The sequence below is a fragment of the Lemur catta genome, chromosome 19 (genome assembly GCF_020740605.2).
Source record: "Lemur catta isolate mLemCat1 chromosome 19, mLemCat1.pri, whole genome shotgun sequence".
NCBI classification, from domain to species: Eukaryota; Metazoa; Chordata; class Mammalia; order Primates; family Lemuridae; genus Lemur; species Lemur catta.
This window is the reverse complement of record NC_059146.1, coordinates 610,279-623,677: the sequence shown is the minus strand read 5'-3', so window position 1 is coordinate 623,677 and position 13,399 is coordinate 610,279. Positions and strand designations below refer to the sequence as shown.

At 45.4% G+C, this 13,399-nt stretch overlaps 1 protein-coding gene across 8 annotated transcripts in view; it reads right to left on the bottom strand.

Annotated features, from left to right (window-relative positions):
• LIMCH1 (LIM and calponin homology domains 1) overlaps positions 1 to 13,399 on the bottom strand; it is a 235,436-nt gene that overhangs the window by 56,684 nt on the left and 165,353 nt on the right. Inside the window, exons 8-10 of one of the 8 annotated variants that reach the window (XM_045531727.1) lie at positions 4,818 to 5,120; positions 2,092 to 2,334; positions 801 to 1,130 (exon numbers count right to left, since the gene is read on the bottom strand). The exons of the other annotated variants lie outside the window; for them this stretch is intronic. Of the exons in view, the coding sequence (XP_045387683.1) occupies positions 801 to 1,130; positions 2,092 to 2,334; positions 4,818 to 5,120 (876 nt within the window). The remainder of the gene's footprint in view (positions 1 to 800; positions 1,131 to 2,091; positions 2,335 to 4,817; positions 5,121 to 13,399) is intronic. 8 annotated transcript variants of the gene reach the window in all.

Below are 13,399 nucleotides of genomic sequence, written 5' to 3'. Positions count from 1 at the left end.
TCCCCTGCCACGGGGAGCCTCCCTTTGCTGCCACTGTGCAGGGGAAATGGAGGTTTCTGGAACAATCCAGAATCTTATAAATGCCCTATGTCTGTTTAACAGAAGAGAGCCCAGCCCACAGAAATGAATCCCCAAGATAGGCCTTGGGAACTCCGAGCCGGTGGCCTCCAGGGACGATGAGAACTCACGGTTTTGCCCCACACGTGTGGGTGGTTTCCATCCAAGGAGACTCTTGACCTAACAGAAATCCCCAAAAGAGAAGTCTCTTTCGACTCCAGATTTATTACATAATTTTAAAAAGTAGGGAAAGGAGGAGACCTTTTTTTTTTTAATATGTCTTCTTAGATGTCCAAACTTTGAACTCGTGATACTAATAACTACCTTTTTCCTCCCTCTGTGGGGTAGGAAAGAGGGAGGTTGCAGATAAACCCGATTTTTATCAAGATGTCTTTAGAAGAAACACTAGTGGTATCCTTAAAACATTCCATTGAGCTCATTCAGTATTTCCAACTAATAAAATCGTGCTTCGTGCAGCCGAGGGAAAAGGGCCATTTGCCGAGATTCCCGGCATTCGCGGGTGGTGATTCTGGCAACAACGGAATCAACACAGACGTCACCACCGCATGTCCAACACACACCTGCCCCTGGGGCCACCCACTGGCTTTCCTCCTCGGCCACCCAGCACAAGCGTCTGTCAAAGCCCCGTCATCTCTAGGGGGCTGTTAATGAGCTTCGGCAAAGGCTTTAAAAGCAGCAGCGACTCCCATGCGATGTCCTGGCACAGGGATGGCGCAAAGTACCTGCCGTCACTCCGTGCGTTAAGCACTTGCTCCTCCTTCAAGCTGGAGGCAGCCGCCGAGCCAGGGGACCCCGAGCACGTCTGCATCCTGCTGTCGTGCCCGGTGACTTCCGCCTGCTCCCTGGGCCCCGGCTTGCCGATGCTGAGCCGCTGCCACCTCCGCTGGTCTATCTCGGTCACCGGCCCAAAGTGCACAAACTTCTGCCTGGGGCCGGAAGCTTTCTTATAAGCCCTGGCTTTGCGGCCGGCAAGGTCGTCTCGGATGGCCGTTTCTGCTTTGATTTCTGGGGGAGGCTCAGGGGGGGCACAGACACGCTGGTCGTCTCTGTCCCTAGTCAAACCAGAAACAAGTTCCAAAGATTCCTAAGGCAAGTACAAACCAATAAATAAGAGGGTTTTTTTTTTTCTTAAAAAATAAAAACAAAAACTAGAGAGAGTTGGTCTTCCCTATTTACGGTTTCAGCATCTGTGGATTCAACTAACCTCAGATTAAAATATATATATATAAGATTAAAAATATATATATAGCGGGGGAAAAAATTCCGCAAAGTTTCAAAGAGCAAAACTTGAATTTGCCGTTCGCTGGGCGCTACGTTGCGTCCAGGGCAGTGAAGTGACCTGTGGGCATTGTGCTAGGGATTGTAAGTAACCTGAGATGATTTAAAGTACACGGGAGGATGTGCATATGCTATGTGCAAGTACTGCGCCATTTTACATAAACGACTTACGCATCTGAGCATTTGGGTATCCAAGGAGTTCCTGGAACCAAGCACTCACGGACACCGGGGGACAACTGTACAGGAAAAGCACTTCCAGGGACAGAGCAGAATTGCTTCTCCATTCACTAATCAAATGAAGCAGTGAGCATTGTCTTGCCGAGAAACGATAATCACCTTGTCTTTAATTTTCTCCAGCTTTCAAGACTCGATGTTTAGAAAATTTTAATCATTCCACTCTACCTAAGATTTTCCTATGCTATATCCGTGATGACGGAACAATTTAAAATTTTTAAAAAATCAAGCTTAAATTCCTTACAGGCAACATGCCAATCAAAATAAATTGGCATCCCTAGCGAGTCGGCTGGCTAAAGAGGATGTTTTCTGCTCGCGTGGCTTGTGACTTTCCGTGTCACTGAGTTCATCTCAGGCTGAATAAGTTGCTCTCAGAAGCTCTGTGATCTGAGAGGCACTTTTGCAGCCATGGCAATAAAAACTGATACAGGCTAAGCATTTGGTTCCTTCAAAATTAGATAATAGCGCTGCCGGGGGGAATCGGGAGGACAGGTGACACACCTCGTCTTCCCCGACACCTTCAGCCTCTCCCAGGTCTCCATGTCGGCGTCGGTGATGCCGGCCCGTGTGACAAAGCTCAGCGGCTCCCGCAGAGGGGCAGGTCTGCCCTGAATCCTCCGCTGGGCCAGGTCGTCCTTCTGAGGATCCGGCACCTTCCTGAGTCCCTCTTCTACGGGGTCGCCCTCCCGAGCCCTTGTGACACAGGCCACCACTGACTTCGCCTCTTCGGTCCGGCCCTGGCTGCTGCCGGTTGGATCCAGGCCCCCACGTCATCGGGGAAATCAGGTTCGAGGAAGGGGAGCAGACAGACAGGATGTCAAGCACGGAAATTCAGAACTAGGGAAACACCTTTCTCTTTCCTAAACACACGGAACTGACAGGACCTGTGACTGCTCTGGTCTCCGTACCCTTGTGACACCGTAAGGGGACAGTTTTCCCACCAGATGACAGTCTCTAGTTCAGTGCAGGAGGAGGAGCGGGAGCTCGCCGAACCACTGCTACGAATGGTAACGAGATCGCGGCTGGGCGGTAACGATGCCCAATTCCCACACTACTCAGGGACTGTAATGAATTCAGGTTCTCTGATTGAATCCCTCAGCCCTCTTGGAATGTTTTTACTGCACCAGTAAAATGTCAGTAATGAGCTCTGCACGATCCAAATGCTAGGATTAGTTTGGAGATAGCTGGAACGTTGCTCACATGTTAAACATCTCAAATCCAAACCCACAACTGCCAAAAAGTTACATTTCAGTCCATTCTGAACAGAAAGTTTCAGTGCTCAGGCTCAATCTCTGCTTCAGTGTTAGTCGGGTTTGGCCAATGCAAACCTGAAGAGCAGAGAATATTCCTCTTTGCCTGGATTTAGAGTCAATACCCGTTTGTTTCTCGTGTTAATAACTGTTCACCTTTAATGGTGCTGAAGCTGATACTTTCAGGGGTTCTCCTAAGAAGTGAATATCATCCGACTAATTTGACAAAGTTCTAATTTAAACCAGAGCTGTGGCATCTATATGCATAGACATTCTATCGCATTAAAAGTGCATTTCCAACTAAATATGCTTCTTGAGATGGAAAAATCTCAAAAATATACATAAATAGAGCCTATTAATTTTTCCCCAAAATATATCATCCAAGCAAGAAAACCAAGAGGTATTCTTTTGCTACCTGGATGACTTGGTGTATTTGCAAACCCTGTGCAGATAGAAAGGCTACAGAATGTTCCATTTACTTTTAGTTTGAGGAAGGGGATCAAGGAAGGGCACAGCAGAGAGCCTCCAGGGACCCTTTTTGTTTCTTCCTTTCTTTTTTAAATCGGTTCTTTGATGCTATCTAGAGAGGTCATGGGCTGCTTCCGGCCCAGAGCTGGGTCCCCAAACACAGGGTCAGGTGACAACAGACAAATGCAGCTGGAAATATCAGGAATTAAAATTGCATGGAGGGGGGGGGAAGGAAAAAAGGGAGCTACAAAGGCCAGTCCATTGTCTAACTCAAACTGCTGAGAGCCATCACTATGCCTTCGTATTCGTCAGTTATCCACAAGTCTCTGTTTCACTTGCAACAACTGACCCCTCAGGCCCTCCGAGAATGGCTTGCCACGAGCCACGCCGACAAGAAGACCCAAGGCCAGGAGCCTCCTGCAGCTGTTACGTGTCCTGTAAAAGAATGGCGCCAGGTCTTCTCTGTTCTCATCCCTGTTCTCTATCTAGAATCTTCCAGGGGTTTTGTATCTGACACTTCCTTAAAAAATCCAAAACACTCACCACTCCATTGAGCTCAGTAACTCTGCCCAGAGAACCATTTTAATTGTGTAAAGAAGCTGAGATAATTCTTATGTATATATATAAATTCTTAGTTTAACAGACTTAAAAACCTCTAAAGTGATGGGCAAAAGATGGCCATTTAAAAATGATGATGCTAACTCTAAATGATTTTGATATAAGAAAAAAATACAAGAATGATAAACTCTGCAGGATAAAATTCAGCAAGTAGACACCTTAAATGAAATCACATCCCTTGTAGGACAAAAAAAAGAAAAAAAGAATCACTGGCCAAATCCCGTCTTACTACAACCCTCCCTTCCCCAGTTCACGCCAGCAAGTATTAAGAGGAAGGCAGGAAGTTAGCAGAAAGACACTCAATCGAAAGCCACTCCCACGACAGAGCACGTAGAAGTGTCTTATAGTTTACGTTTGACACGGGAACTATCCGTCCCCAGCTGTCCAGGTGACGTAGCTGGTGTGAGGCAGGAATGAGCGAGCCTCACTCCTTCCCCTTCCAACATCTAAAAGCAGCTACTAAGAAAGAACCCGTGGCTCTTCCGCACCTTCTCCGAGCGGGTGGGAGCAGGCGTGAGAGGTGGCTGTCATCTGACAGGTGGTACATGTCTGTTTGTGCCAGTCATGCCAGCCGGTGACACCGGCACCCACGTGTGGTGACGTGCCCTGACCTAGCGCATGTACACACCTGACTTCCATGTTTATTTGGCAAATTCAGCCCTATGTGGGGCACGGCCACGCTGCCGTCCGCGTGTCGGGGCGGTTGGGCAGTTGCAGTTCTGCTTCTGAGCAAACCACCATCACAAAGCACGTGCAGTTGGGGCCAGAAAGGGAGGAATTGGGAGCGGGGCTGCGACACAAATCACCTTCACTTAATCATGCATGCTCTCTCTCTCACACACACACACACACACACACACACACACACACACACACGCTCCCCGTGCACACCTTTTACAGTCTAGACTTCTCTTTTCCGAGATTCCCTTTGAGAGCTGTTTGCTGCCCCCCGATTTCTCCGCCTGCGTCTTTGGAAACGGCCCGTAGAGCAGCTGCCGCAGCGGCACGGCCGGCTTGGCCTGGTTCATCCTCGCCCTCCTGGCCGCAAAGTCGTCCTTCTCGGGGTCGGGCAGTCGACGCGCGACCTCCTCTTCCGACTCTGAATCGCCGCCACGTTGGGACGCCAGGAAAGGGTTTTCCTTGCGAAGGATAATATCGCGAACAGCTTCTTGCTCTTCCCGTGATTGTTTGTGACTGAAGGAGCAAAATTAAACGGAACTCCACATGTGATCAGACCCAAACTGATTCCAAATCCCCATCTCCACACAGTGATGCTGTTAGTGAAAAGTCTTCTCGTATCGTTAGTTCAGATGACATCTGTCTATTATTTCAGTCCGGGGTCGCAGCATTGTTAGGGCGGGTGTTTAAACGCTCAGTGCAGCCGGACGCTAGCCATACTGGAAAATTCATTTAATTTGCGGGGCTCCCTCAGCATCAGAAAGGCAGGATCCTAAACGGCTCTGAAAGGGACAATTTAGATTCTCTGCATGAAACTGGGAGAAAAGGTAGAAAGCTTTTTGCTGCTGTTCTTTTTGCTTTAGCACATTAGCAGGTACTCAATTTGTTTTCGACTGAGAAGGCAAAAACTTGAGCCACCAAGGAACTGATCTGGGGGAAAACTAATGGGTGCCGCTAGGTGACAGCACCCAGAATGTGTGACAGAGTGAAAGGTGTGAGGAGGGTCTTTCTGCAGAGCTGGGCTAAGCTGAACCGCCTGCAGCAGTGCAAGACCACGCACAGGACGGTCTCAGACTGCCCCATCCCTGGGGTCTTGTGCTCACAGGGGGCTGCCCTTGCCCGGACCCTCCCGTCAGCAAACCTTTCCTCCCTCTTCCACCCCCTGACTCTGGCCTCCCAACTGTTCTTCTTTGTCATATGCTCGGTGTCCAGTAAATGGTAAGAGGTTTGGCCAAAATGGCTTGAAAATGGCTACGATGGACTATTTTCATCTCCAAGGCCCCTTTGACACTTAGGAATTGGAACGTTCAGAGGCGGGCGGTTTAGCGGTGAGATCGCGGGCCGGGAGCCTTGGGACTTTTCCACTCTGCCTTGTTTCTGCCTTTGCTGGCGGGTGAGGGGAGGACACAGCGGATTATGTCTACACGGCATTCAGACACACTGCCACCCCTCCACCCGCGCGTGAGACCAACCTTGCTTCTCGGTGACAGTAAAATGCTAAAAGCTTTTGTCATCATTTGCTGTCATCTCGGTTCATAAAGATGATAAGTAAACCCTGACTTCTAAAAGAAGTTCACTCACTTTCTCTCGGCTTTCTGAGAGAGGATTAGGAGTAAATTCTCCATCCTCAAAGGACAAATTCGTCTCAGAAATGGAGACAGGAGGAGTCAGCCTGGCCCAGAGCAGAGCAGGCAACGGGCTCTGTGTGCTCTGTCGACCAGGCGGCTGCCGTCTGCTGCCGCGTCCTGCCCTGCTCCGCGGGTCACCAGCTCGGGGACGCCACCGGCCCTCGTTCCCTCTGACTTTGGGAAAATCAAAGCGTCATGAGTCACGCCCAGAAAACTCCTCACTGCTAACAATTGTCCTCAACAAAATGTGGAAACACAGAATTTGGGGAGGAGACTGGGGCGCTTTGCTCCCTGAATACGTTTCTTCCTTAAAGTACGAAATCCTGCCCTTTGAGTTGTACAATGAAGTCTCCATCTCCTGCCCGGCCCCCTCGGGACTGAGGTCACCTCTCGTCCCACCTGCCCCCTCGGCCAGCACGACCCGCAAGGACCAAGTGGCTACAAAGAACAGTCAGTGCAAAATGACAGGCTACCGAGTCCATCTCTTCACAGGCATCGTGTAAAAACCACAGTGATGGTAACAGTTGAGGCAGCGAAGGGCTGAGTGCATATACCACGTGCTCGAATTCCTTCCAGTCGTTAATTCCTTAATTCATTCAACTCTAACGCTAACCCTGCAAGGTCAGGGCTGCTACCATCCCCATTTTACAGAGTGGAAACTGAGATTCGGTTGAGAAACGTGTCCCGGGTCAAAGAGCTAGTGCTGAAGTTAGGATTCAAACTCAGGCTCCAGGGCCCGTCCCGTGAAAATGAGCAGAACACTGTGCCCTTCATTCAGTGAAGCCCCGTGCCGGGAACAGTTTTGAAAGTCGAGCGTCATACAAGAAACAAGGCACCATCACTACTATGGAAGAAGGAGAAAGAGAAGAAATCGGGCTACTAAATACAGAGACCCTGTGAGATGTGCTTGGAATGGAGCTGTGATCTGCTCTGCTGGTGGCAGACGCAACTCGTGGCCAGGGCCGATGGCAGCAGGATGCTAACTGATCATGTCTTACCATATCTGCACCGCACTTCACAGTTTGCAAAGCTCTTTCAGACTCATGCCCCAATGTGGGACTCATGCCTCAATTCCCCAAACACTTCCACACCCAACGCCAGGCAGGAGCAGGTTCAGCTCGAGCCTCTCAAGTCGGAGAGCAGGACTCTGTCCAGTTTCCGACCAGGGGTCCTGGGCTTCATTCAACCTCCCCCAACTCAGGCAGAATTCTCTGGGATAAAATATACGCATTTATGCAAAGAGCCCTGCCAAGTTGCGATGCCAATTTGAGCAGGGAGAATCTGGTGCCTTGTGTGTGGTGTGAACCCAGCCAGGTTACACTTTCCCTGGGGTGTTTTCTGTTTAGGCTGAATGCCCGGCGTGGCGGGAGTCATTCCAAGTGATCTCAATTTAGATATGTGCACTTTAAAAAAAGAGGGTGAAGAAAGTTTCCGTATCCCCGGCCGCTTAAAGACACTCCCCGCCCACTTAAAAAATTGTCACAATGTCTGATTTTCCACTAATTTCTTGAATCTCCTAAATTCAGAGAGTCAAGGCAGACTCATAAAGACGAAAAAATAATGATACGGGTTCTGAGTTGGCATTACTGGACATGAAATAATAAATAACACATAGAAGACAGATATGTAGGATTGTATTCACAGGTGTCTAGCTACCAAAATATTTAAATGACTTTCATAATATGCTTTTTTCTCCCCTTGAAGGACCTTAAAGACAGTCTATTGTGAAGCTTTGCTGCATGTTACTGTATTTCCCAATAACTGCAACTCTTTGAGTAGCTAGTTCATTCCAGAAGCACCAACTTTCACGCTAACCCCGCGCGAGAGACAGGAATTATTCTGCCCACTTTGCAGGGGGGAACATAAAGGTCTCCAGTTCGAGTCATCTGAACTTTGGTAAATTAATTTCAGTCAATTTAAGGGGCAGGCCCAGCCTATCTGGCTTCATATTCACGGGGAGGTCTGGCACTTCTATTTCATTCAGAGACGAGTCGCTTTGGGAGGAAGGGGCTCCGCGGGGGTGGGCTCAGCTCGCTGCCTACTCGGAAGGAAGGCAGTCCCGTGGTCCGGCGTGAAACCAGAAAGCCTGAGCCCTGCCCGCAGCCTGGCAGCCCGTCCAGCCGCACCCAAAGCAAGTGAGGCTCTCTCGCTAGGACCGATTATGAGCCGAAAGCAGGTGAGGGGGAAGAAAAAGCTCTTGTCTCCAAGTCTCTAAGGCTCATATATCTCAAAGTGAATGAGATAGCGGTGTAAACTAAGGAAGAGCCGGCATGTTCTTTCACCCCCCACCACCTGGCGATGCAGAAGCAGCCAGCTCAGATTGATGGTTTGCTCTATTGAAAGGAACCAGGCTCTCCTGAAAAGCCCGTTAGTCCTCCCGGGAGCATCACAGCAGCACCAGAAACCTCCCTGTTGCCGCTGTTGCTAGGCAGGGCAGCTACATCCACAGGCAGAGAGGTCTGCGCCAGTGACGTGCCTGACGGGTCCCCGGTCCCCAAGGATCGGCTCTGCGACTACCAGTGAACCAGCATCTGGGAGCAGGAGATCTGGAAGAATCCGTGTCTGGCACTTGGCTGCATCTGCTCTTCCTCCAAAGATTTCTAAAATGTCTATTGTTCCTTGGAGATTTTTCCCCCTCTGCAATTAATTATTATGTGGTTGAGAAGATCCACAGACCAGCAGAAAGTACCGAGTGCTCAAACATATGAAAACAATTAGAAGAGAAGCACAATCACGTGAAACCTATAATTCAGTTCAAAAAAAGTTTACTTCTCCAATGGGAGAGCCCAAGTAAGAGAACTCAAATCTCCACGGCATTTTAATTCAGGGGAAGTGGATCTTGGTTCTTATTTTATCCTCTTAAAAACAGAGATCTTGGCTTCTTTGGCAGAGTCTTATATTTGGGGGATAATTAAGTTAATGCAATCATAATATAAAAGAGAAGAAAAAGTAGTTTATATACTTTTTTTACTTCACTGGAAACTGTAATAAATATTAAACTCCACACATTTATTAAGAAGTTCCACTTTCTGTCCCTTGATGCTAAGGTATCTCCTAATATGTTGTTTGACAGGAAGCTTGGGACTTCTAGGCTTCTAACTCAGGTGAAAATGGAATAACATGCACCTTTGTTCCTTTTATATGCTGCCTCAAAGATAACGCAAAACACAAAAGCTTCACAAGAGACTGTCTTTAAGGTCCTTCAAGGGGGAAAAAAAAGCATATTATAAAAGTCATTTAAATATTTTGGTAACTAGACCCCTGTGAATACAATCCTACATATCTGTCTTATACGTAGTATTTATTATTTCATGTTTAAGAATACTTGGGAAACATCAAAAACAACCACCAAAAAAACAGTCTACAAAATAAATCTCTGTTCTTCATCTATACGCTCCTCCCTCGGACATGCCTGTTCTCTCACCCATCTCTGCAAACACAGCTGGGAAACGGGCCATAAGAAGCATCTCGGGCCTCTTTTTGGGTGCAAAGATGTGAGGCCCTGAATTCACCAGAATGTCAAGGACAGAAAACCGAGGTTGAAATGCTTTCAGAGACATCAGCGTATTTCAATGATTTACATTCTTATGTTCCAGACACCAAGAGGCATTTTCATCTTCATGATACACACTTCATTCCAGTTAAGCTACTTTCCGCCACGTTAAAAGCAGGGTGCCAAATGTGGATAAACTTGGAATGACTCTCAACTCTGTTTGTGGCCTGCAAAAAGTTAAGTGACAGAGACAAAGATGTGCCAGGCTGGTGGCTTGGTATGTTTAGAGCCTTTTTGAGAGAACTGGCAGCTGAAGAATCTGACAAATGAATTCTGAGTGTTTGCAGCAGCTGTGTTGTTCAGCTGAGGACGTTCTCTGGAAACACGCATGATTAGCCTGAACCCAATTTTAAATGCTAAGTCAGAAGATCTGAAGTGTGATGACATTAACTGACTTTCAAACTCCTGCTTACTAGAGCTAACCAACAGGTTAAAATGAAGCCAGATAACAGGAAACATGGGTGGAAGCAAAACAACCACATAAATATAATATACATCAATCGGAATTACGTTTTTAAACTAACCATGACTCCATGTTTGTGTACTGAATGGGAATTGTCATAAAAGAGTTCAGTGTTTTCTTACAACATGAATCTCCCAGTTACTGAAGTGGTCCAGCACATGCACGGGATTCCCAGCCTCTGCCCAACTCCCTTTCTGTACACGACACCATTCCTGGGGGTGCTGAATTAGCTTGTGGAGCTCCCTGCTCAGCTCCTCTTGTCATTTTGGATACTCTAAAGATGATGGTATCCTTGATAAACTCTAGCCTAAATCTTCACAGATGTGATAAAAATGAAGGCATGTGTGTCAAAGATACAAAGATTAATTTTTTTGTGCATTCATGTTCCTATCTGTATCACTTACTACCTACTCCTACTGTGCCCTTAAAGGTAGAAGCAGAAGTCTGAAAAATGGTACATAATGAGAGGATATTATACATTTCTGTATTCTCAGCATCTATCCCAGTCTCTGGTATGGGTAGATGCTCAAGGGATATAGAAAAAATATGTGTCTGACAAGGTCTCTGAATAAAAATTTAAAGAATATCTGTATTTTTTTCTATATGCCAACAGCAAACAATCTGAAAAAGAAGCCAAGAAAATAATCTCATTTACAATAGCTACAAACAAAAGACCTAGGAATAAACTTAACCAAAGAAGCGAAAGCTCTCTACAAGGAAAGCTATACTACACTGATGAAAAATTGAAGAGAACACAAAAATGGAAAGATATTCCATGCTCACAGATCGGAAGAATCAATATTGTTAAAATGTCCATACTATCCAAAGCAATCCATAGACACAGTGCAATCCCTATCAAAATACAAATGACATTCTACACAGAGATAGGGAAAAAAACCCTAAAATTTATCATATAATTTTTTTTGTGGTTTCATAAACACAAAAGACCCAGAATAGCCAAAGCCATCCTTAGCAAAAAGAATAAAACTGGAGGAATCACATTACCTGACTTCAAATGATACTACAGAGCTATGGTAACCAAAACAGCACGGTACCGGCATAAAAACAGACATATAGACCAATGGAGGAGAATAGAGAATCCAGAAATAAATCCACACATCTATAGTGAACTTATCTTTGACAAAGGTGCCAAGAACATTCAGTGGGGAAAGGACAGTCTCTTCAATAAATGGTGCTGGGAAAACTGGATATTCAAATGCAGAAGAATGAAACTAGACCCTTATCTCTCACCACATACAAATATCAAACAAAAATGGATTAAAGACTTAAATCTAAGACATGAAACTATAAAAATACTAAAAGAAAACATTGGAGAAATACTTCAGGACATCAGCCTGGTCGATTCTTGAATAATACCCCCACAGCACAGGCAACCACAGCAAAATTGAATAATTGGGATCACATCAAGCTAAAAAGCTTCTGCAAAGCAAGGGAAACAATCAACAAAGTGAAGAGACAACCCACAGAATGGGAGAAAACGTTTGCAAACTACCCATCTGACTAGGGATTAATGACCAGGATATATAAGAAGCTCCAACAACTCAATAGGAAAAAATCAAATAATCCAGTTAAAATGGGCAAAGGATCTGAATAGCCATTTCCCAAAAGAAAACATACAAATCGCCAGCAGGTATATGAAAAAATGTTCAACATCAGTAGTCATCAGAGAAATGCAAATCCAAACTTCAATGAGATATCATCTCACCCCAGTTAAAATGGCTTTTATCAAAAAGACAGGCAATAGTAAATGCTGACGAGGATGTGGAGAGAGGGGAACCCTTGTGCACTGTTGGTGGGAATGTAAATTAGTGCAACCACTATGGGGAACAGTATGGAAGTTCCTCAAAAAACTAAAAATAGAACTACCGTATGACCCAGTAATCCCTCTGCTAGGTATACATCCAAAAGAAGGGAATTCAGTATTATGAAGACACCTGCACTCCCATGTTCACTGCGGCACTATTCACAATAGCCAAGAATCAACCTAAGTGTCCATAGATGGATGAATGGATAAAGAAGTCGTAATTTATATGCACAATGGAACATTATTCACCCATGAAAAAGAATGAAATCCTACTATTTGCAACAACACGAATGGAACTGGAGAACATTATGTTAAGTGAAATAAGCCAAGCACAGAAAGACAAATCTCACATGCTCTCCTTCATATGTGGGAGCTAAAGATTAAAATTGAAATAATTTAATTTAATTTAATATTAAATATTTAACTTAATATTAAAACAATTGATCTCATGGAGACAGAGAGTAGGATGATGATTGTCAGTAGCAGGGAGGGGGTATAAAATGGGGATGGTTAATGTGTACAAAAATAGAGTGAACAATATTTGATAGCAGAACAAAGTGACCATAGTCAACAATAAGTTATGATATACTTTAACTGAAAGAGTGGAATTAGAATGTTTCTAACACAAAGAAATGATAAATGCTTGAGGTGATGGACACCCCAGTTACCCCAATTTGATTACTACACACTCTATGCCTGTATCAAAGCATCACATATACCCTATAAAATATATAACTATTATGTACTCATAATAATTAAAAATTTAAAAAAATTTAAAAAAGAATATCTGTGTTTTCTGAAGATTCTATGACATTCCTCTTCATTATTCCAGAAACCCACAGAGCGTCTTATAACACAAGCCTGATTTTATGTTAGGGTTTCCTGGGAGCACAGACATGTTTAGGAAAAGGCATGATTATCTGTGGGATACCACAAACAGGGAAGAAGTGTATCCCTGATTTTTTATCAACACAAAGCTACACTAGGATTAAATCCATATAAGTCAATGCTGGATATTTTAATTAAGACCTGGACCCCAGAAATAACCACACATGGCGTCATGCAGAGAAATGGAGAATGTTCCATCGAACATGTGGGACACACAGGTCATGCGGTGCCCTGGTTAGAGCCTCGGAATCTGGCCGCCCGGTCAGCGGTGACCAGCTCAGCAAGACACTTGCTCTCACTGCTCCTGTTTCCTTTTCTGGAAACCAGTTCTATCACCTCCCTCTTAGAGTTAAATGGAACAGCAAGTGGCAAAGAATTTTGATTGTCAAATGGTTACGAATGTCGATTTGTCAAATCAATTTAGGTTGCATTATTATT